This window comes from Typopeltis vanoorti, chromosome 12, assembly GCF_054136105.1.
Source record: "Typopeltis vanoorti isolate ZY-2024b chromosome 12, IOZ_Tvanoo_1.0, whole genome shotgun sequence".
Lineage (NCBI taxonomy): Eukaryota > Metazoa > Arthropoda > Arachnida > Uropygi > Thelyphonidae > Typopeltis > Typopeltis vanoorti.
The window spans coordinates 48,837,720-48,862,776 of record NC_143560.1 but is presented as its reverse complement, the minus strand read 5'-3'; the positions used below and the strand labels follow the sequence as shown (position 1 = coordinate 48,862,776).

General features: G+C 33.6%; 1 protein-coding gene across 2 annotated transcripts in view; it reads left to right on the top strand.

Annotated features, from left to right (window-relative positions):
* Positions 1-25,057, top strand: part of LOC150100770 (uncharacterized) — a 71,485-nt gene that overhangs the window by 22,232 nt on the left and 24,196 nt on the right. For both annotated transcript variants that reach the window (XM_090401964.1, XM_090401963.1), the window contains exons 2-3: positions 500-1,102; positions 19,310-19,424. In XM_090401964.1, coding sequence (XP_090258090.1) covers positions 543-1,102; positions 19,310-19,424 — 675 coding nt within the window. In that variant the 5' untranslated portion in view covers positions 500-542. The remainder of the gene's footprint in view (positions 1-499; positions 1,103-19,309; positions 19,425-25,057) is intronic.

The following is a 25,057-nucleotide window of genomic DNA, read 5'->3' as shown; positions in this document are numbered from 1 at the left end:
GGTACATTTTCAATGACTAGTGAAAATTTGATTAAGATATTGATTAACTAGTCTTCTTAAACAATAGTATTTTTTCCGAAGTGAATAATTCAAAACCAGTTTGTAGCTTTTTTTTTTTTTTTTTTGCCATTAACATACACGAAAGTGACTTTCTTCATTTTAACTTTTCATTATTTTTCATCCATAATAATACTGATATTATAATAAAACAGGCAATTGATGTCGTCTACTTTGTAAAAATACTTGATTGTATTGTGTTTGTATTGCTTTCCTTTAGTTTTTATATTAATGCACACGTTTGGTTCTTATCCTCTTCTCTCTCTCTTATACAGATTAGTTAAGCTACTTCAGTTAATTTAAGTTTAAACTTAAGTTTAACTAATAAAAAAAATTTGTTTATATAGTATTTGGATATTAGTTACATTACATTAGTAAGCTGAGTCCTGCCAATAATCATTACATAGTTATGATTTCATGTATTTATTTCATTGTTTTACAGGTGACATCATTTGTTCAAGTGTAAGGACTGAACCTTGATTGCTATGAATAACCAAAGAACATCAAAAATTATAAAAATCAATCCTGTGACATCTGGTCATAAGTATTTTTCTAATTATATTTTATGTGACAGCTGCTTTATTATTATTTCAGAAATTTTATCCTCAAGGCATATTTATCAAGAAGATAAGCACAGTTTCAAAGATAACAGTGAAAGTATTTTAGTGAAAAGATATGATTTTTTATTAGCCCATGCTACCTCAAGGAAGAAGAAGGAACACCAATGTCCTGAATTTTATCCCACGTTCAAAGAACAGACATGGTCAGAACTTGATTTTCAAGGTATTCAAGAAATAATAATGAATTCTGTGAAGCTAAAACAGACCTCAGTTAAAATGGATGCCCACCTCTTTTCTTGTATTATTGTTGAGTTGCAACAGTCTCAGAATTACAGAAATTGCATTCTTCGGCATCTCTTTAAACTATATAAAAAATGTCCAAAACTAAAGAGTACTGGGTTATCTCAGCCTATAGAAAATATAGAAGCATTTCAGTTAAATATCCATATTTCTTGGCCTGATTATTGGATGCTTGATAGGTCCTGGTGAGTATTTGAAATATTAGCCCATTAAATTGTTCTCTTCTTCAGGAGAGAAATTTTTGAGGTTCTTTCTGTCATGTTATTTTTATTTTTTAGTTCATACTTGGACACCTGATTTATATTTTAATTAACTAGAAGGCTAATCCTTTTGTTCAGACTCAATCTTTGAAAATTAAAGGATTATCTGAAAATATCAGATTTTTTTTAACCATCAAGATGCATAACATTTCCCACATCCACAAGCAGCTCACAGATGATAATGTAATGTTTGTATGAATTCGGTTTCAAACCTCAAAACAGATTCTGCAATGTGTAGAATCAGCATATTATTATTACTCCTACTACTACGTGACACCTTGAGGGAGTCCAGAAACTCATCAAGGGGGGGGGGGCGTCTACTCTACACCTCTGTCTCCACCACTACTCACTTAATCCACCAACTTCAATGAACTGCAACTACACCAATGCCATCTACCACCACTTTCATAGACAATCACAAACATCCATGCCCACGGCAGGATTCAAACACTCAGCCTTTTGGCTGGAGAGCAGATACACTAACCACTCAGCCAACCAGACCAGCAACATTGCTCATTGAGTATAAGGTTTGGATATGCTTCTCTGTTTCATACTTGTCATGAAATATTTTTTTGTGCACAGAAATAATTTTGAATTAACATTATTTTCTTCAAGTTTTGACATATTTCACAGAAGAACCATATGTAACAAAATGTCATTTTTCCATTGGAAAATAACTTCTGTCAGTCATGTTAGTACTTAACTCGAAAATAAGTATAGCATTGTCATAGGACTGACTTTACAGGTATGCAACCAGAAACAGGCAGTTGTGTTCACTTCCGATTGCTTCCAATATCAGTTTATCAGTTCTATATTCACTCTGCAACAGTCCTGCAATAAGTTCATCTGCTTTCTATAAAAGTCTGAAAGAAGCTGTTGGAAAGCGTCTGCTTGAAGGAGATGATGCTGATTTGCCTGAATGTACTAAGATTTTAGATTCCAAGTATTGGCCAAAAAATCCTGGGAAGCATCTGACATTTGGTGAAGCTGAAATTAAAAAGTTAGCATGCAAATTTCGCTTAAATGAAAGAGAAGCAGTTCGTGGTTTCTGTGAATATCTTCAAGAAAATAAAGTTCCAGGCACACTACTTCTCTAAAGCACACTTTGACTACAATTGCAGTATCTTCCAGTGAATGTGAAAGGGATTTCTCTCAGATGAATCTTATAGTAATTCATCTAGGTCATTTCTGCTTGCACGGACAAACTTCTGCACTGATGTTCATCAGGATAGTAAGAACCTCTTCTCACTCAGTTCAGCCCTAACAAATATGTGGACTCATGGCTGCTCCGAGGTCATTATTCTGCAATTGATACCAAAAGCAAGAAGTGATCTAGAGATGACGAGGGTATATCGGAGGATATGTTAAAAGTGTGGAAGTTGCTGTAATAACATCTTCATGGTGAGTGCCGGCACCTTTTTTCCCAGAAAAAAAGAACTGCCCTTAGATATGTTAGTAAACTTTTAGGGAGAAAAAAAATGCTCACAGGTGAGTGATTTTTCAGTCCTGATCCTATACAGTACTTTGGTTTAAAAAAAAATAAAATAAAATGAAGTGTAAAAAGTTAGCATTAAAACTAAGAAAAGAAAAAAAGTTGTTAGGCTGATTGGTTAGTATATTTGTTCTTCAGTGAACAGGCTGCAAGTATGAATTCTGTCACAGCCATGGGTGTTTGTAATTGTCTTTAGATAGGAGATGAAATTAATCTCCCAGTGTGAGACCGCCACCCCGCTTATTTGGAAGCCCGAAGTGGCTTAAAAAAGTTGGGTCTCTAGAACAGAGTTTTGGAATTTATTTAAATAAAAATACAAAAAATTGTATAAAATTAATAAAACAAAATAGAAAAAAAAAACCCTTGGCCTACCCATAGTGCTAAATGTACTATAGGTTTACAAACTTTCATGGGTGAGAAACATATTAATAATTAATATGTGATGCATCACAATAACTTGATCAGTTTCCTTGCATCTCCATAAAACATTCAATTCTGTAATGAAATTTTGAATGCATTTGACACTTCATTATCATAGACAATGTTAAGCTGCTGCTGATTTTTAAAATTTTCTTTGAGTAATGACTGGCACTTACGTGCTGTTTTATTATTACAGTATTACAGGATGATGTCAGAAAATCTTAAAATAGTATATGTAATTTATAGATGTGTCCTTGTAAAATCTCTCATAATTGTAAATTACTTGCTGTATGTGCTTTTTTATGATTTATAAATAATTAAATATAAATAAGAAGATTGAGAGTTTTAGATCTGATCATTTCATCAGAAGATGTAATCTCACTTTCCTCCAGCTGGTGAGAGTGATTATAAAATGATCACTTGGATTCTGGCTAGCCATATGCAGGCTTCTGTGAGGAAAGGATATATGCAGAAATACAAGGCTGGTGATTATGACAAGCTTGGGAAACAGCTTGAAGCTATAACCTGAAATGATTAGTTAGCGGTAAGAAAATAAATACTGCTTAGAAACTGTATGTATTTTGAAAAAGAAATACATAACAGCATCAATGTGTGAATGTATTCTGGAGGTCAAAAAGCTGAATAAGGTAGGTGTGGAATAAATGAACGAGGGGCATATGTATGAAATCTTGGAGAAGGCACTCTCTGGAGGCAGTACAAGATGAATAATGGTAATAATCAGTGTTACATGAAGAGTATAAACAGCAAGTCAGGAGAGTGACTTAGCTAGTAAGGACACAAAAGTGCAGTATGAGCACAAATTAGCAAATCAAATAAAAACTAGACCAGGGGTGGGGAACCTTTTTAAGTATGCATTCCAAAATCGGCAAATCTTTGATGCAAAATTTTAGTGACAGAATTTTTACTTAAAAGTCTTTCTGCCCTGTCGATAGTGTGGATATTTTTTATTTGCCTTTAAGTAATTCTAGCTGCCATATACAGTCACACAATTTGAAGCCTTAATTTTTAACATCAGCAAAAGAGTAAACAATAATTCTGAATTTTTTTTTTTTTTTTTTTTTTTTATAAAGATCAATCAGACAAGTTTTTTTCAATATATTATAGTGTACAATCTCATAATCGTTTCTTGACTAAAGCACAATAAAAGAAAATAAAATGAAAGATATTATTTTATTAATTCTTAATCCCTTGCGAGTAATACATAAAAATTACAGATAAAATAAAATGATATTTTATCTACATGATATATTAAACAGAAGTTAATCTTTATCATTTTTTTAGCAGAAAACATCAACTCAAAACTAGACAAAAAGGAAGTGGACGTTTTATTTATTTGTCATCAATGAGACTTCTGCTGCTGCATCACTGATGACAGATAATTTATATCAGGTTTATACAAATTAAGTGCATATTGAATCCAATATTATTTCATTGCCAAATATAGAAACTACAAGAGTTTCATGCCGAATATAGAGACTATAAAAATTTCGGCAGATACAGGCATACACCAACCTTTCATGACAGGGCAACTCGTAGTAAAGGTGGAGCAAACTCCGATCACTGTCCTTAGTATTTTCCCATAATGTAAAACAAGTTTCCTAGGAGATGTATGATGTTATACATTATGGTGGGGAGGTCACTACCCAGGCTGGTTTCGACCTTTTTTGAGGGTCTCGTCAGTGGGAGCTAGACCAAGAATACTTGGGATGAAGTGATGCAGAACTTGTACTTTACAATACGAGTTGTGAAAAAAAGGTGTCGCATTACAAAAGGCACCAAAAATTACTGAAAAAGAGGGCCAAGCGGCTTCACTTGGCTGTTTGGCTCTCCGTAAGGACAGTGATCGGAGCTTGCTCCACCTTTATTACAAGTTGCCCTGTCATGAAAGGTTGGCATATGCTTGTATCCGCCAAAACTTTTATGGTCTCTATATTCGTCATAAAACTCTTGTAGTTTCTATATTCAACTATGAAATAATATTGGATTTAATATCCACTTAATTTGAATAATTTTGCTTTGCTGAAGTGAAGCCGTTTGGCTCTTTTTTTCAGTAATCAGGTTTATATTTTGTAATCTTTAGAGATATGTACACGCTACTAGTTTCATCTGTAAGGCTACTTCTACTACAAGACTTAACAAAGTTAATCACTGAGAACAATGATTCACAAAACTATGTAGATGCAAAAATGGATAGTAATCAGGGCTGCATTTATACTTTTGGAGGCCCGAGGCACAACATCATTATGAGGCCCTCAAAAATAAGCATTTTTTTAGTTTATTGAAAATAAAAGTCAACATTTCCATATTAACTCATTTTAATGACACAATACAACATTGGTATACATATATTTGCATTTTAAAAAAAGTATAAAAATAAATCAGTTCAAATTTAAATAAAAAAATTAATAACTAAAAGTTTTTTTTTCTGGCTTTGGTTTTAGCAAATATATCTATAATGTCATCATAATTGATCGAGTCCATTACATCTGATTCAGTGCATAATAACGACAGGTCACTTGTTTTTATTTTGGTGCAAGTTGCTTCTTAAATGATTTTTTATTCGTTTTAACACTGAAAATGAGCATTTGCATTTGAAATAGGCATCGTCAAAAATATTTTTAAAATTGTTTCTACGTTTGGAAAAGTAGACCTTAACCCATCGTTTATAAATTTGTACATATTTTTAATTGAAGAATTTTCTTCCTTTATCATTATTAAAAATTGCTTAACTTCATCAGTAAATTTTTCTAGATCAATATCAGTCCCATAAGTTTGTAAAATTTTATCAATACTTGTCTTGATCTATATCTTCCTTCAAAAAAATGTCAAACATATCTAATATGTCTAAATAGCTTTTTGTTCTTTCATTAATTTCCAAAATTAGCTTATCACAAATGACATTAAAAGTGTTCACAGCGAAATTTTCTTTCCTATGTAATATAATCTCATTGTTAGATTGTGAAACTTCGTCACTCATTTTTTTTTCGTTTTTTAACTCTTTCCTTTTCATCTTTAAATTTTGTCTCATCTGTCAATAAATTTGCTTCTTCATTTATAGCAGCAAAACTATTTCTTATATCTAAAATAAAACCAACTAAAGAGTGTAATAACAAATTATTAGCTAAAAACAAATCCATATCTGGATCTTGTAGAGATTTACTAGTAGCACTTATTCGTTGTAAACTTTTATCCCGCATAACTGTTAAAATTGCTGTTTCTGGTTTGTCAAAATGTTCAGCCAATGATGAGCTCTCTAATTTAGAAATAGGTTTTTCATGAGGAGAAATGGATAGTTCAAGTAATGAGTCTTTAATTTGTTTATATCCACATTTCAAAGCCAATGTAGCATCAGCTCTTGTGGACCACCTCGTTTCACTTAGTCTTTTAACTGCTAAAGATTTTTTTCCTAAATGTTTAAGGAGTATACCCCATCTTCTTGTTGAAGATGAAAAGTAATTATATACATTTTGAATAAAACAAAAATATTGCACTACTTCCGGACAAGATTCTGCGGCATAGTTGCCAATTAAATTTAAGGAATGACTAGAGCACGGTATATAATGTGCAGAGGGACTACGTTTTTTCAGCCTAGCTTGTAAGCTTGTATAGATACCTTTCATATTGGCAGCGTTATCATAGCTTTGCCCTCTGCACATTTTCATATCCAAAGATAATTTTTCTAAATTTTTTTTAATACTACCTCTTCTAAATATAAATAATTATGTTGTGTAATTCTGATGAACCTGGTAAATGTTTCTCTAATGTCAGAATTTGTGGCATTGGATATTTAGTCGGTCATTATGGGCAATGTCTGGTGTTGAATCAAGTATTATTGCAAAATAAGCAGCTTTCTTAATTTCTGATATTAATATTTCTCTTGTTTTTTAGCTATTAATGCTATGAATTCATCACAAGTATGGTAATAAAGATAATTTGATCTGCCAGAGCCACAGTTGGCATACATTTTCATGTGATGTTTTAAAAAATCATCAAATTCACTTAAATAATGTAAACACTGTAAATAATTTCCGCAAGAATCAGAAAAAATATCATTTGTATTTCCTCTAAATGTTAGCCCTAGTTTACTCAGTAACTTAATGGTAGCTATTATTCTTTTTAAAACCTCTCTCCAATAATTTTCTTCACATTGTATTTGTTTGATCAATTCGACTATTTATAGCACTTGATTTTCTTTTGCAATATGTGCACATCGCTCGTATATGCTAGTAGAATGCTCGTGATCACATAAGGTTAGTGTTGTGTTTCCCCAGTCATTAAAACCCTTCATTAAGCTATTATTTGACTTAGAAAACAATTTACAAACAAAACAGTAAATTTCTTTCCTGGTTTCTGAAAAATTAGCCACTCTCGTTTCTCCTATGTTCCATTCGCCTTTTTATAGTAAAAATGTGATATGTTTACATTTCTAACATATATTCTATTGCGTCCTGTGTATTCTTTTTTTAAAATTTTCGATTTTGTCAACATTCTGGGGCATATTTATTAAATTATGCTCGATAAACTGTTCATCAATAGTAAGTGGCCACACTGCTATATTGGTAGGATAAGAGATAGCTTGCTTGCTGGTAAGTACAGACTCCGATTGAAAATTTTCTTCAGAATCCTCTTGATTTGTTTCATTTACTTCTTTCTCTCCTTCTGTGTTTTCTACATCATTTTTATGTTCTTCATCTTCACTTTCATCTCCTCCTGATAATGATACCAATGTTTCGTTTTCATTCCGAGAACTGTGAAGTACAACTTCAGTTCTACGAAATTCTTCATTTTCTCAATGCAAGAAAGACAAAATTGCCCCCTTTTGACTATTTAGCTGTTTTTCATTTTCTCTAAGTCGTTTTCTTTTACTAGCTTCGGATTCAAATTTTCTTGGCATCATTATATGAATTAATCTATCAAAAGCTAAATATATATTTATTAAATACAAAATAAACACATAAATAAAACAAACAATTACATTAAAAGCTTGAAAAATAGAAACAGTAGTATCTTGGTTTTGTTAAAATAAGCGATTAACAGTAAAATAAGAATAATAATTAACATGTTTGCTGCCAACTAAGAGTATACTCGTAGTTCGTATATGAGCTACACAAGCCAGCTGCGAGTATACTCTTATGACGCTTACTGCCGGCAACAAAATTACTGTACTGACCTTGAAGAAGTGAAAATGCTTGGCTTGTGGAGCTAGCAGCAAAACTGTGTATACTCATAGATGGTATGTGCTCTGCACAAGCCAACTACGAGTATACTCGTATGACGCTTGCCACCGGCAATGAGATTACCGTACTGAACTTGAAGAAGTGAAATTGCTCGGCATACAGGAACAGACTATGCCGAAGTAGCGTGGCAGCGAACATGTTAATTGAATAATATATTCTAACCGACTGCGACAACTACTTTAACCATAGAATTAGGTATATACACTTGTATACAGTATACTGCTTTACAAATACTAGCCAAATAATGCTAACTAAACTATCAGTTTAATTACCGTTTTTTTTTTTTTTTTTTTTTTTTTTTTTTTTTTTTTTTTTTTTTTTTTTTTTTTTTGAATTTCCTTTACTGTTTTATGATATTTGACCCCTTTTGGTGCACAATTTACTGTGTCTCTTCCCAAGAATATAAATGAATTTCACATGTATACAATAAATATTAATATTCAAAAAATCTTGGTAATATCAAACTAGCAACCTTGTAAGTCATTTTATATAAATAAATGACTAACTTATATCGATGGATTATAAATAATTATGCAACTTCTACGATACTATATATTTAATATTAAATTTTCTAAATAGTTTAAAATCTTTCTGTGAAAGATTTCCATTGCAGTGTTGATTATTGATTTTGAGAACGTCGATTTTGTTTGACAAGCTTCGTTGACAAGCATCATAGTTGCTACAAAAATTCTGAATACTGAAAAAATATTAAAAGTAATAATTTAGTATAAGGATAAAAGTTTTTTTTTTTTTTTTTTTTTTTAAAGAATTTAAATGCAATCAAATTAAGCTTGCTAATCAAGGTTAAAATTGGAATTTCGTGAACTGCAAAGTTCAGATATTCTCACTAAAAATAAAAATTTTGAATTTACAGTAATAAAAATTATAGCAAAAATCATCATATTTATGGAATTACAACATTTATTTATTACAAGATTTATTCAACTCCAGCTTTGATTTTTTTTTTTAAGTTGCAGTAATAAGCATAATAATTCCAGCTTTAGTTAAAACGTAGAGGCAATAAATAGTAACGATAACTTGCTATGCTCGCTAACATCCACTTTTTTACTCGGCATTTTACCCTAAAATGACTAGAATCTAGATGCACAAAAAAATGAACTGAAAAAATCAATTTAATTTATAAATAATAATAATGAACTTGAAATTCAAATGCTCTATTTATGTGATATAGAAATTGCTCTTACCCATCTAATTAATACAAATAGCAGCAGCACACAAAAAAACCTCTGTCTCTGGAATGTGTTTCAAAATGATCGCAAAAACTTTCTTCAACTCAAAAACTTATTTACTCTGTTTACAACATCCACTTATTAAACTTCTAGTATACTTGCAAAGAGGTGAGCTAACTCTCTTATTAAGTTACTTTTACAAACTGTATATCAACTTCAAATATGCCAATAGAGGGGATGCTTAAGGGTCAAAGCTGTATAACTGAGAGGAGACCTCCACATAACCTTTAAAGGAATGCGGAAAACCGACCAGGACTTCTGACCTAATGTCCAATCCTCACCTTCTCGTGGTGCACCCTGTTAGGTATCTACCTGGATACTGAATGAAAGAGGATGGCTGCCAATTTGGGATTTAGCGCCAACCAAATTGTATTCTTATTGTCTTAAACCAATATACAAAATGATGGTACAACATGACAAAATTTCATGCTGGCTGGGGCGTCGCCCGGTTAAACAAGGCCCCCCATTGTTTTTGCCAAGGAACCAGGGCGAACAGCGAAAAGTCAGCTACTGGAACAAATCTGAAAGCACACCCCAACTCAACATCACCAGAGTTAAAGATCGTTACTATCAACATAAGAAGCCTGAATGGCAAAGAAATGGAGCTAGCTGAGGAATTAGATAAGTACCAGATCGACATAATAGGGGTGACTCAAACAAAAAAGACAAAAACTGGTGAGATCTATCTGAGCAATAAATACAAAATGTTATATTAAGGCAATGACAATCAAGGAAAAGAAGGAGTAGCCATAGTATTCAACACAAAATACGAAGCTCATCTTCTCGAATGGCAGGCAATCAAGTAGTGATTTGGGCAAATATCATAATATGGTACTGGATAATGAGACTGTGAAAGTCATATTTACCAATATGTATGTTTGCTTACACTTGGATAAAGGATTAAACTAAATTTATTATAGTCTAACCAAGTGGAAAAAAACTTCCAACATCTTTCTCTAAATCCAGAGTAATTTAATAATAAGGTGGTCATCACCTTTTGGCAACTCGTATAGGTAAATATGACTTCTCCATTGCTTCTGCCTTAGTATCACCACTTCCGGGTCTGGCTCCCACTGACAAGACCTCGATAAAGGTCGAAACCGGCCTGGGTAGTGGCCTTTCCCTTCATGCATAGCATTGTACATGTCTGCAAGGAGATGTGCTTTGCATTATGGGAGATATTGAGACAAGGAGTGATGAGAGCTTGGTCCACCTTTACCACGAGTTGCCTCAGTCCTGAAGATATGTACTTCAGGTGCAAACTTTGTTTGCTTACACTTGGATAAAGGAATTAAACTAAATTTATTTATTATAGTCTAACCAAGTAGGAAAAAACTTCCAACTCCTAAACAAATCCAGGATTTTCTGAACTGCTGTAACAAATCTGACATAAAAATGGGCAATAAAAAGACATAAACTATGAAAAGAGATAGTAACATAGAAAACTTCAGCAGAATTCCAAACAGAGCTCTAAAATAAGTAAACTATCTTAGCTGTTTAGGCCCACTTTTCAATGAAGATAGCAAATTAAATATAGAAATAGACAATAGAATAAGCAAATCTGGTATGGTGGGCGAGCCAGTTGAATAAATTTATATGAAATAAGAGTAATGAGCTGAAACCAGCAGTATACAAGACATTGTTCAAACCAGTCTTAAGTTATGGATCTGAGAGTTGGGTTAGAAATAAAGCATTTGATCAAAGGCTAGAGACCACAAATATGAGCATTCTGAGCAAAAATAGGGGATTAAACAGATAGCATGAACTGCAGAATCATATTTAAAATGAAAATATTAGAAAACAATTTGACATTGTTAGCATTCAAAAGTGTGTGAACAGAGCTGATCTAAGGTGGTATAGTCACTTAAACAGAACTGGGAAAGGTAATTAAAACAGGCATTTGATGCTAGGAAAAACACTCATGCAAAGGCAATCTAGGTTTGGAGGAAAATTGTTGATATGTGATTGGTAATAATGTAAATTTAATCATGTAGTGTTCTTATTGTAATCTGTACACCCCATGAAGGTACATATCAAGAAATTGATATGTTTACAGCTATTCCTTTCTAGCAAGAAATAATTTCCAGTATTAATATTAACATAATTGTCATAATGAATGACTAAACATATAAATCTCTTAATTCGGATAACTTCCCTGACTCTTTGATTATTTACATTCGAAAGTTGATTTGCTACAGTCCAATTAGCTTGACTATGAGATCATTTTCCTTGGCAATTTCAGTGTGCATAATTCAAACTGTCTTCCCTTCTAATGTCTTAGATTAGACCAAAGAGATGCTGAAGTTTTTGCTTAATAATAATCTAACACAAATTGTTCTTTTACCAACCAGACCAGATAACTCTCGTCATTCTTTTGACATCTAAGATTTTATTTTTTAGACTACCTCTCCTTCCAAATATACTGCAGATAGCAGGTCTCTTCTTAGTGACTGCAACCATAATTATACTCATGTTTCTTTTCCACAGATTGCTTTTTCATTTCCTTACCTTCTGGTACTTCAGTGGCACTAAATGGAATGATTGCCACGATTTTTTGCTTCTTTTCTGTGGTCTGATTACTGTTTCTGCTTTCTTCATTCCAACACCTGATCTGACTGAATAACTGATGTAATCCTTTGCCAGAATGAGGACCTTCATGCCCTACTCTAATCCACATTGGGTTTGAATCCTGCTGTGGACATGAAGATACTTGTTTGTGCATGTCTTCAGGTTATAGAGGAATTTCATTTCCTAGTGTAAAACACTGTCTTATTTCTCATAAAAGGTATCATTTTATCCTCTCTTCCATTTGATAATATTCAAATCACTAGTCAGGATTAGATTTCTTCTTCAGATGCACTATACCATATATTTCTCATTTTAATGAAATGAAAGTTCACTTCATTTCTGCTTCCTTTTGATAATATTCATATTTTCAGTCAGGATCAGATTTTTCTTTTGATCCTGACAGGAAATGCAAGAGATGGTTTATTTTTACCTCTTGTTATATCCATAGCCTTAGCCTACTAGGCTTTTTCAAACCTAAAGTTGCTTGACAAAATTCCATGTTTGGTTTCTAGTATCTTACCCCTAGTTCATCTACAGTACCAATACTAATGTACTGTAGGCAAACAGCCTTTTGTGGGTGGGATTTACATTAAAAGTGCTATCCAGAACTATTGACCAGTATTTGAGCTTTGGTTTTCTCACATATGTGCTGAAGCACTACATGATAAAAATTCAGCATATCACCTCAAGTTAAAAACCTGTTTCACATACATCCTGCAACATATGTAAAACCATCAGCAAATCCCAATGAGACTTTGAAAGGACCAGATGCAGAAAACTTACTGCCTACTCAAATGATCAAAAAAAATCTCACTAGTCTAAATGCCATTACTTCTCCTGGTCTATGTACTGTCCCCAGTTATGCTCAAAAATTTGCCCTGTAGAATTGATATTCTGTATCACAACATTCACCTTCTGCATTACCTAAAGACCCACTAATTAATTAGCAATCACAATATGGATTTTGCCATTCTCATTTCACAGCAGATCTTACCTATCTTGTGACATGATCCATAGATAGGCAAAAATGATGTGGTTGCTCTTGATATTTCCAGGGCATTTGATTGGCTCTGGCACAGCAACCTCCTCTCCAAGCTACCATCTTAGTCTAATTTCAGCCCTTTCCAATTTGGTCATCAGTTTCTTTTCTTGTCATTGACTACATCATAATAGACGGTTTCCTCTGTCCAGATTTCTTGCTCAATGCTGCCCTATCCCAGGGGGTCTGTAATTTATCCACACTCTTCTTTGTGTACATTAATGACAAATTTCTCAATAACTAAAAATCATATTCGTAGTTTTTCTGATAACAGCACCCTCCATTCTCCTTTTTCTGCAAATCACATAGTGCTCAAATGATTCAAGCTATAAGATCTTCCATAAGTAATATCTTTAAAAAAGTGTCATTGCTTTTTTGCCATTCTCCAGTGAGGATGAGAATAATCTATTCAACTTCGATATTGCCAAAACACTGTCTTATTTCTCATTTAAAAAAAAGTCTCATTTCATCCTCTCTTCCTTTTGATAATATTCAAGTTGCTAGTCAGGATCAGATTTCTCTTTTGACCCTGACAGGAAATGCAAGAGGCAACTTAATTACACTTCTTGCATTTCCTAGTATATGTTATATCCATAGCCTACGAAACTTAGTGTCTTCTTTCCATCACTGCTTGAGACCTTTTTATTTATGTGTATATTGCTATATAAATAGATTTATATAACATTTAGAATATTTACATTGCTGTAAAATTCCAAATATATCCATCCTTAGAATACTGTTCTCCCATTCAGGATAATGCACCAAAAATTTTCTTAAAATGCTTGAAGCTATCCAGAAGAGGACAGTCTTCATATAAATGATCTCGATCTCTCTCACAGATTTCTTCCAATTGCTTTCTCATGCGTGTTCTGTCTCTGTATTATGAATTTTTCATACGTATTTTCATGGGCATATTCTACTACATTATCCACCATGATTGCTTTTCTTTTCTCTGAACATTTAAAAACATGATCGGCTCTTAGTAAATCTCCATATACATTTCTGCTCCAAACTTATCCAACTAACTTCATCTTCTTCTTTCATTCAGTCTGTCTTCTTTAGAAACACCCATTCCCATACTATTTACCTTGTAAAGATTATGGCTTAGAAACCCATCAAATATTCCTTTTTTTCTCCTTAGTCACTTATCCAGAAAATGCCTCCTCTTCTGTTATAGGTTTTGCAATCTCTCATAAAGTGGGATTGATATTTCCATTCCTCTTGCTTATTACCAGCCATGGAATGTGCCTTGACTTTTACCAAAGAAATAATATCACCATGACAGCAGAAGTCTCACAGTCTATTTTTCCTTTATTATTAATTCTCTGACAGATAAAAAACTATCTTTCCAAGAATTTGACTAAAAACATACACGGTTATTCATCAGTAGAGTAAAATCAGAAAAATTCGTTTCTCTTAAAGTGTAAACTAAATTTTGGTTGGCAGTTGCTTTTAAATGGGAATTTATTGGATTATTAGCTTAAAAACAGAAAACCATTGAAAGTGCTGTATATTCCATTTGGGTACATTTTTTCTTTCATGTTTATTGGTTCTTTCAGTTTTTTGCTCTGTTTTAATCTTAGTCTTTCTGATATGTTGATTAGATAATAAAATTATCAGTAATTCAGAATCATTGTTTTTTTGTTTTTTTTCTTTGCACCAGAAACAAAAGGTATGGTTAAAGTTTTGCCTTAATCATGGTCCCCTTCCAAGAGAAAGAATTTGCAAAGATCATGGAAAGAGAAAAAGGTAGTTTATTATTTTCGAATGAGTGAAACATGCATTTTAGTGGCAAAAAATACTTGTCTATATCCATAAGAATACTTTTTTTGAGAGCATAACACTTAAATTTATAAAATATAACTTTTTGTTTCTCCAGTGGAATGTATGAATGGAATATTACTCTGTCATCCCTGAAGATTGAATAAAGAAATTAGGAAAGAATAAGGCAGTATTAAACTACTGAACATGGGAAATAGAAAAGGAAGGTTAAATATACTAAAGAATCAGTTTGAAAAAGCTAGAATTGAATCATCTGGACTAGAATACAGAAATAATAATAAAAAAAAGTAATGGTTTGTTCTCATTAATAAAAAAAAAAAAGCATAAAATTATGATGAATATAGATTAATAGTGCTGATAGTACATTTACTACACAAAAGAATTATAAGCTGAAATTTTAGATTGTGAGCCTTAATAATATATAGTGTTGATTCATGGATGGTAATGGCATCTTATGAAATAACCATATTAAAATATAGACAGGAAGAAAAATAATTTGGAAGAGCTATACCACATATCTGTAGAGCTGGAATAATTTTTGTCGTCAGCTTTCTGATCATCTGTCTTATACAGAGCATACCAGAGTTTGAACACCATGTCATGAGTGAGATTACCATAAAAGAAAATAAAGTGACAGCTTGATATAAAGCATGTCAGCTCTGAACCCACTTTTGTTTATCATAATCTTAGACAGGGTCACTTTTAAGGTTCAGAACTAGATAATGGATAAGAGGTCTCTGTATAGCATTTTAAGGAATGTGGAAAACTAACTTGGACTTCAGACTTAATATCCAGTCTTCACCATCTCATGGTGCATCTGATTAGTAGGACTCTAGCTGAATACTAAATAAAAGAGGATGTGCTGACAATTTGTAATTTAGCTGAACAAATTGTATTCTTATTGGTTTAAACCAAAATAAAATAATCATGGTTCAAATGATGGAATTTCATGTAACTGGAGCAAAGCCACACTGTTTTTGTGAAGGAACCAGCACAAAAAGTGAAAAATCAAGTTGAGTCAGAGTTCCTACTGGAACTCCGACTCAACCTTAGCAGAATTCAAAATTAGCACCATCAAAATAAGAAGCATCAAAGGAAAAGGAATACCAAAGCACACAACATATGAAAATCAATCGTCAGTAGATCCAAATCCGATTTCATAAAGGTCACCAGCAGAAAACTTGCCTCCTGTCCAAATAGAAGTCATGCTTTCCTGCACTTTCACCTGTGTGTCATCCTGATGGCATCACTCTTTTCTTCGAACTCCTTCATTTATGGCCAAGTGAAATCGCCTCCTACCATACTGGAATCCAATCACCGTATTCCTTCTATAATTTTTTGGCAAAAAAGTCATCAAAAAATTACTAAATAACTTGGATATTAAAAAGTCTTTTGGTCCTGATGGTATCTCCCCAGTTGTTCTCAAACATTGCGCTCCAGATCTAACACCTGTCCTGTATCATCTCTATAATTTTTTATACATATCTGGTACTTATTCAAATGCATGGAAGCAATCCATCCTATCAGGGGCGAATGCTGGTCTTGAAATTCACGCTTGCTCTTGTTATCATTCAGGGAGTGTGAGAGATGTGATTGAAGTCTGATTAGGAGAATAATGAATTACTGGCCATTTAAAACTATATATTTAGAACTTTATGTACATTTAATCATACAAATACAACATTTATTTTACAAATGATATTCTCTCTTTTTCAGTTGAGCTACTTGAATACAAATTCTACCCTACAGTTCTTCTTTATGAACTGGTCAATAACATCGTCATAAAAAGTTGGTTGTAACTTAATTTTCCCAAGCAACACACACACTTGTAAAGGCTGGTTGAAGCTCACTGGCTAGAGCTACGTTGACTGCGTATGACCTATGTTTAAACAACTGAGTGAGATGGCTATGCACGCGCATGAAATCGCAGTTCTGCTGCGAGGACCTGGAAGCTCCTACAACCAAGCAAGCCATGGTAACTGACTAGACGAGCAAGCATCGGCCTTCGATACCCAACGCAAAGCTCAATTATTGCCGTGCAAGCTTAAGACATCTTCTATCTACAAAAATAAAAGCCTAAATGGAATGCTTATAAATGCATGCATTTATTAACAAATAAATATCATTACTCAAGTAATGAGCTTGCGCAGCAAGCATGGAAAATTCGTCACTGCATCCTATTCCAAAAAAGGGTAATAGAAGTGTACCATCAAATTACTGACCAATTGCCATCGCCACTGTCCTCTCCAAAATAATGGAGAAAGTCATCAATAGCTGACTCCTCCACTACTTAGAGGCACACAAATTAATTGGTGACCACCAGTACAGATTCTGCCATTCAAGATCCATAGCTGACCTTGTAGCTTACATCATCCACCACTGAACCCTTACCGTGGAAAGGTTCAAAAAAACTTGTGCTGTTGCCTTTGACATTTCCAAAGTTTTAAACCATTTGTGACATTGAGGCCTGCTAAACAAATTGCAGTCCTTTGGTCTCTCTGCTACCCTATGTAACTGGTTGTTCTCTATAAGTCATGGTGGATGGCTCCCTCTCTTAGTCCTATTACCTACTCTCTTTCTCCTGTATATAAATAACCTACTCACAATAACCACTAATCTCATCTACAGCTTTGCAGACAATAGTACTCTCCACTCATCCTATTCATTCGACAAACCATGCAGTACTCACAGGCTACGTGATCATCTACAACTAGTGCCTTAAACATGGATCTACATACTGTCCTCCAATGGGGTGAGGACAACTTTATGTTCAATGTCACCAAAACACAGTTTGCCTTTTCTCATTCAAAAGAGATCCTGGTTTGCCTACCCTTACCCTCAGCAATACACCAAACAAGAGCAGATCTCTTTGCTTGGACTAACATTTACTTCGTCTTTCCTGGCATAAGTACATCACATCAATAGCCTCCTCAGCATCCAAGAAACTTGGCATTTTCTTTTGTTTAAGAGTCTATTTTACATCCAACCAATTCTTCCCTATATACAAAGCCCAGATCCATGTTTAGAATACTGCTCATGTTTGGTGTGGTACACCTAAAACTTCCCTTAGAATTCTTGATGCCATCCAGAGGCATGCAATTAGACTCATAGATAATTTCTTACAGACTCACTTCAACCTCTATCTCACAAGTGCAGTATTTCTTCACTGTCTATTCAATAGTCACTGCTTCAGTGAATTAGCAACCATCATTCTTCCACTTTCTGTTGCACCTGTTAATACAAGAGCAACAGCTGCCCAGCACCCCTTTACTGTGCAACTATAAACACCAAACCTACTATATATATATATATATATATATATATATATATAAATAAAACCTATTCCTATGACATATACACTTTTTCTGTAGTGAGAATCAGTAAGTATACAGGCTTTTAAATGCATTTTTTTTTTTTTTTTGTAGTTTAAATATAATGTTGAAAGTTACTTACTTGGCTCTCATTTATATTTTTGAAGTCAGTAGTAATATGCTGAGAATTAGGCATAATGGAAATTCTGCAATTAAAAGCATTTTGAGTAACAGGTACAAAACTTAATTTTAAATAGTAATTTTATTATTTTGCCAGTGCATCTCTGATTCTTGATGGCTCACAAAGAACAGATTTCTGACTGCAGGCAAGCCATATGTATAAGGACAGAGCAAAAATAGTGAGAATAGAATGTGTTCAGCTTGCTGGTATGGTGTATTTGCTTTAGTTATATGATGCAATTTTGGTTAGTCACATTTGTGTCAGTCTTAACCAGCATTTCCCAACTTGGATAAAAATTAACAGTTAAGTAAGTCTTAAATGTTTTATAATACTGCATATGCTGTTTATCAAAAAAGTTCCAATTCAGTTATAACAAGAAGTTAGTTAATAGAGAATCTTTCTGTTTATAGATTTTCCATGTAAAATAACCTGAGGAAGACAGATGAATAATAGGATTAAATCCTGGAAATTTAGGCTTGCTATTAAGCAATTAAATATCATTAAATGCTTAATTGTAAATAGTCATTGATATGTAAAGCTGGAGAAACTAGGTGTGTAACAGTGAAAATTTCTAGCATCCTGTATCTCCATACCAATTTATAATCACATTGTTACTTAAAACCAATTAAGTAACAAAAACAATGAGAGCTCTCTTTTTTTTATATATAATTTTATGCTACATAATACAACTGTATGAATTTAATGTTTTACAATATCCTCAGATAGTCATATGATGGATGAAGCTAGTATTGTACTGGCATTTGATTTATAAACATCATGCATACATATATATTTTATAATGTCACTGAAGTAGCTTATTGTCTTATGCAGGAACAGCAAAATACAGACTTTAGTTTTGGAGAGATTGGAATTGGAAAATGCACTAGCTTGGTTGTCAACATTGGGTGGAGCTTATTCTTCTCTAGGAGATAGTGATATGTATTTTGTAAGTTCAAAATTTAATACACTTAATGACATAATATAGCAGTTAATACAGTTTTTATGTTAAAATTTAACCCTTTATGGGTAGAAAGAAATTAGGTATGCTGTTTATGTTGTGTATTATCTGAAATTTATTCCTAAAGATGGAGCATAAAATTGTAATTTTGCTTATACATAGAGAAAACTTGAAAGAAATAAGTTGTTGTTTTTTAATATATATATATATATATAATATACTACATAATGCACTATTCACATGTATTATACACAGTCCAGTCAAAATATTCTGATCATCATCCCTTTATTTCTCACCCAGCCATACAACCACCAGATAGCATCTACAGTTGACCCTTAAGTTGATCTAGCAAGTTTGAACTGCACAGGACCACTTATACAGGGTGTTCGGGATAAATTTGACATATTTATAATTAATTATATTTTTCCGTAAGTTACATGTATTAACACACACTTCTCTTCATTTAAAAGTTTGGACCCTTCTTCATTCATATACAAGATGTCAGAAAGGATGGATAGCTGGAACCCACCTGAATCATGGAAGAGAATAACTTGTATCATGATGATTCGTGCCTGCCATCAAAATAAGGATATTACGACTGCTGCCCAATGCTCCCTGAATACAGTAAAAACAATCAGGCATGAACTAGAGACTTGCAATGGTGACTACGAGGATGTAGCAAGAAGAAAGATCCCTAGCAGACGATCTGATTGCGTTCGTACAGCAGAATTCCTCGCAAATCTGCAGGAACAGGTGTTGAAGAACCCTGGCATTGGAATTTGGGCTTTGTTCGTGGAGTTGCTAACTGTAGTCAAGCCCTGGATAACAAGGGTAGCCAATGGTAGGCCGTATGTATGGCAGCAGGATTCGGCCCCTTGCCACACCTCTGGGAAAAGTCAAAAATGGTTGTCTGAAAATTTCTACGACTTCACCAGTCCAAATGTTTGGCCTCCAAACTCCCCAGACCTTAACCCCATGGATTATTTTGTATGGGGCGCAGTTGAAAAAGACACCAATCGCACTTCCAGTAATACAAAAGCCCAGTTAATGGATAAAATTAAAACAGTTTTTGCGGCCCTTCCCAGGGAGACTGTAGCATCAGCTTGTTCGAGGTTCCGAAGCAGAATTGCAGCTGTGATCGATGCTAATGGTGGTTATTTTGAGTAAATCTTGTTGATAGTATTGTAATGAACTCTGCCTGTAATGTTTTTTGTCAATTCATTAAATTTAATAGATACAAAGAAGATTTTCTTTTTCCTTACGAAACTGTCAAATTTATCCCGAACACCCTGTACGTAGATTTTTTTCAATAAATATATTGGAAAACTTTTGGAGATTTGTGACAATTTGAAAAAACTTGCAGGCATCACAGCCTCAAAATATCGAAAAAGTTAAGTATGTCATGAATGCATGAAATATATGTAGATAACTAATTATGTTATCATTTACTACTGTAAAATACACACAAATTTATTATAACAGTTAAGATTTATCAAAACTTACGCACACAAACACTTACAGATCGTACATGGCACCATTCACAGTCGAGAGAAATTTAAACAAAAGTAAAGATGCAGTATTAAATCAAAACTGCATAAAATAAACTGTTACTAATTAATTAGTTAAATTTCATTCATTAGTGAATAGGCTAGACTACCATAAAGCAATTATATTGTTGCTTCTTTGTTATCAGTACATGAATCGTTATACCTGTAAATAAATACGAATTCTTTTTTCACATTATCTTTTCATTTTTGATGGTTAGTGTTAGTAATACATATAACATTTCAGTGGTTTCTGTCATATAAGAGACAATATTGATCTAGGTATTGACAGACGATTCAGCTTGTAAACAGAGGACGTAAACTTAAGGTATTGATAAATACAGTACAGTACAGTACTGTAAATTTATTTTCTCTTCCTTATGATTTTCTTTAATAACATTTTCTTTTCTGTAGCTTACTTTATTGTAAGAATACAGTATATAATACATATACAAAATGTGTGTTAATCGACTGTTTATGTTATCGGTAAATCTTCCAGTTAACAGTAGGCTATTAGTAGTTACGTTTTGGGGGGAGTCAAAAGTTGTGGATTTTTGACTTCACATAGGATCGGCACCTCTAACCTCCACATTGTTCAAGGATCAACTGTATATCACAATAAAAACTATTGGAGATGTGCGATTACTATTTATGCCCAATCAAGGTACCCATGTTTACACCTAATTATCAGTGACTTATGTCTACTGTTGATGTTGAAAGTTTATTTTCAGTTGGTTAGAGTATAATAAATTTAGTTTAATCCTTTATCCAAGTGTGAGCAAACAAACTTTGCGCCTGAAAATATCTTCATGACTGGCGTAAAGTAGTACAACACCGGGCAACTCATAGCAAAGGTGGACCAAGCTACCAACACTCCTATCTCAGTATCTCCCATAATGCAAAACACATCTCCTTGCAGATATGTCTAATGTTATGCATTAAGGGAAGGGCCACAACCCAGACTAGTTTCGACCTTTATTGAGGTCTCTTCAGTGGGAGCCAGGCGCAAGTGGAGATACCAGGCAGAAGCATTAGCAGGTCATCTCTACCTATAGGAGTTGCCAAATGGTGTGCTACCCTTTTTTAATAAATTACTCTGGATTTAGAGAAAGATGTTGAAAGTTTATTTTTCACTTGGTTAGAGTATAATAAATTTAGTTTAATCCTTTATCCAAGTGTGAGCAAACAAAGTTTGCACCTGAAAGTAACTTCAGGACTGGGGTAAGGTGGTACAACACCAGGGCACTCCTTGCAAAGGTGGAGCAAGCTACCAACACTCCTATCTCAGTATCTTCCATAATTCAAAACACATCTCCTTGAGATAGGAGTGTTGGTAGCTTGCTCCACCTTTGCAAGGAGTGCCCTGGTGTTGTACCACCTTACCCCAGTCCTGAAGTTACTTTCAGGTGCAAACTTTGTTTGCTCACACTTGGATAAAGGATTAAACTAAATTTATTATACTCTAACCAAGTGAAAAATAAACTTTCAACATCTTTCTCTAAATCCAGAGTAATTTATTAAAAAGGGTGGCACACCATTTGGCAACTCCTATAGGTAGAGATGATCTGCTAATGCTTCTGCCTGGTATCTCCACTTGGGCCTGGCTCCCACTGAAGAGACCTCAATAAAGGTTGTGCTAGCAGAATCTAGCAGAAGAAGACAAGCAGTAGGAATATTATGATATGGGTAAAGAGATATTTTTCTGGGAATCTTGTAGACCTAATACTCATAGAAAAAAAGAGTGGCACACCATTTGGCAACTCCTATAGGTAGAGATGACCTGCTAATGCTTCTGTCTGGTATCTCCACTTGGGCCTGGCTCCCGCTGAAGAGACCTCAATAAAGGTTGAAACTAGTTTGGGTTGTGGCCCTTCCCTTAATGCATAACATTAGACATATTCGCAAGGAGATGTGTTTTGCATTATGGGAGATACTGAGATAGGAGTGTTGGTAGATTGCTTCACCTTTGCAAAGAGTGCCCTGGTGTTGTACCACCTTACCCCAGTCCTGAAGTTACTTTCAGGCACAAACTTTGTTTACTCACACTTGGATAAAGGATTAAATTAAATTTATTGTCTACTGTTGATATTTGAGAGATGACATTAGATTGTTGAAGACTGGAAAAAAGTTGCCTTTCAAGTGATCTTATTTCTAGCAGAAGACAAGCAGTGGGAATATTATGGTATGGGTAAAGAGATATTTTTCTGGGAATCTTGTAGACCTAATACTCATAGATTATACCAATGAATTCTACAAAGTAATCTGTCTGTTGCGACTGGTCATATACCCCCCCCCCCCTTTGTGTCGACATGGTGGTATTTGTAGTATATTTCAGTACCAAATAACACAGATGTATTCCAGCAGAATAATGTGTCGTGCCATGTTGCTGGCATCATTTGAGAGTCGTTTGCTGGATTGGAATCGCATACGACAGGGCTTTTCAATTAAGTAAGGGCCACTAACCTTGAATGTTGAATATCTTGTGGGTTAATAGTTTCTCAGTGGAAGAATGACAGCAAATTAATAAATAATAAAATTAAATTAAAGTGACACTTCAGATAAAAATTAATTTTAAAAAAAAATGATAAATCCAAAGAAGAATAAGTGGTTCTAACACTAATTTTCCCATTTTTTAAAAAAAAAGCTGCTGTAATGTTGAAAAATAGTAAGATGAATTTCATGCACTTATACTGAATTATAAAATTCAGTTTAAATTTAAAAAACAGGCTATGTTAGCAACCATGAAGATCTCAGTCCAGTAGGAAGTGACTTCCATCATTACAGAGAGGTGATACCTCTATTGATAATATTCAGTAATTACTACAACTTGCTGTTCTCAGCTTGGTGTCAAATTCAAGATAACATCTATGAAAATGAATTCATATTAAACTTGTACTATTTTTTCTCACAATTTTCATACTCTTCAGCTACTAATTGGTGGACTGGAAGTAGCCTGTGTCATAATTTGCAAATCACTTCCATAGAACATCTCTGGAATTACACAGAGCAAGAGATCTGGTTTGAATCCTCCATTCTGAATGCTCCCAGTTATATGGGAAGCAATCCTGACAGTGTGGTATAACATACCTCTTATCATGTTTAAAGATCTCTTTATATATATCAAGTCCATGCCATACTGTGCAGCATTTCTTCTGGCAGCAAGAGAGAGGGTGCCTATAAACTATTAAGAGGGTGGTCATAATATTTTGACTGGATTGTTTAGGTTCCATAGGTTGTATGTGCTGTTGATTCCCTTTAGGATAACTGTATACATTCATATTGTATCAGATAATACTGTAAATGCAGAATCAATAAAAATAGACAGAGCAGTAACACTGTCCACTCGGCCATCCATCTGGTGTTATTGTGAATATGGACAGATGTGAGCAGAGCAATGCGTTATAATATTCTTAAAGAGAAACTGAAACATGCTACTTGCTGTAAGAATTGTTGTCAAAAGGTGCTCAAGTTTATATCTATAAAAACATAATATTGCTGACCTCATTTAACTTATGAAACATTGAAAGTTTAAAGTTGAGCATAAATTTGAAATCCTTCTTCACTCAACCCATAATATGGATCTTGTTCCAGGTGATTAGTCATTTCTCATTATTATTATAGTAAACTTTTATGATCATCATCGTCATGTTTGGGTCAAGGATTTAGGATTGTTCCAGCCTTAGAAATGATCGTTGAATATCTGAAGAGGACTTAAGATGGTTTCCTTTTTCCCTAACGGGTTTGTAATTTGCAATTTTAGCCTTGTTTTAGTAATCTTTCTGTTTTCATTCTTTCACTGTGTTCCATCCATTTATGTTTATAATTTTTCTATTACTGATTCCTGGTTTATTTTTTTTTTTTATTTTTTTTTTTTTTTTGTGATTGAATAGAGTATACTTTGCAGTTTTTCTCATTAACTTAATTTCTGCTGTTATTAATCTTTGTTTGTCTTTTTGTTTTATTGTCCAGATTTCACTTCCATACACTACGACTGGTAGGGCTAGTGTATTGTATACTTTTAGTCTGATTTGTTTTTGTTCTAGGTTATATTTAAATATAGAGTTAATTATACCTGTT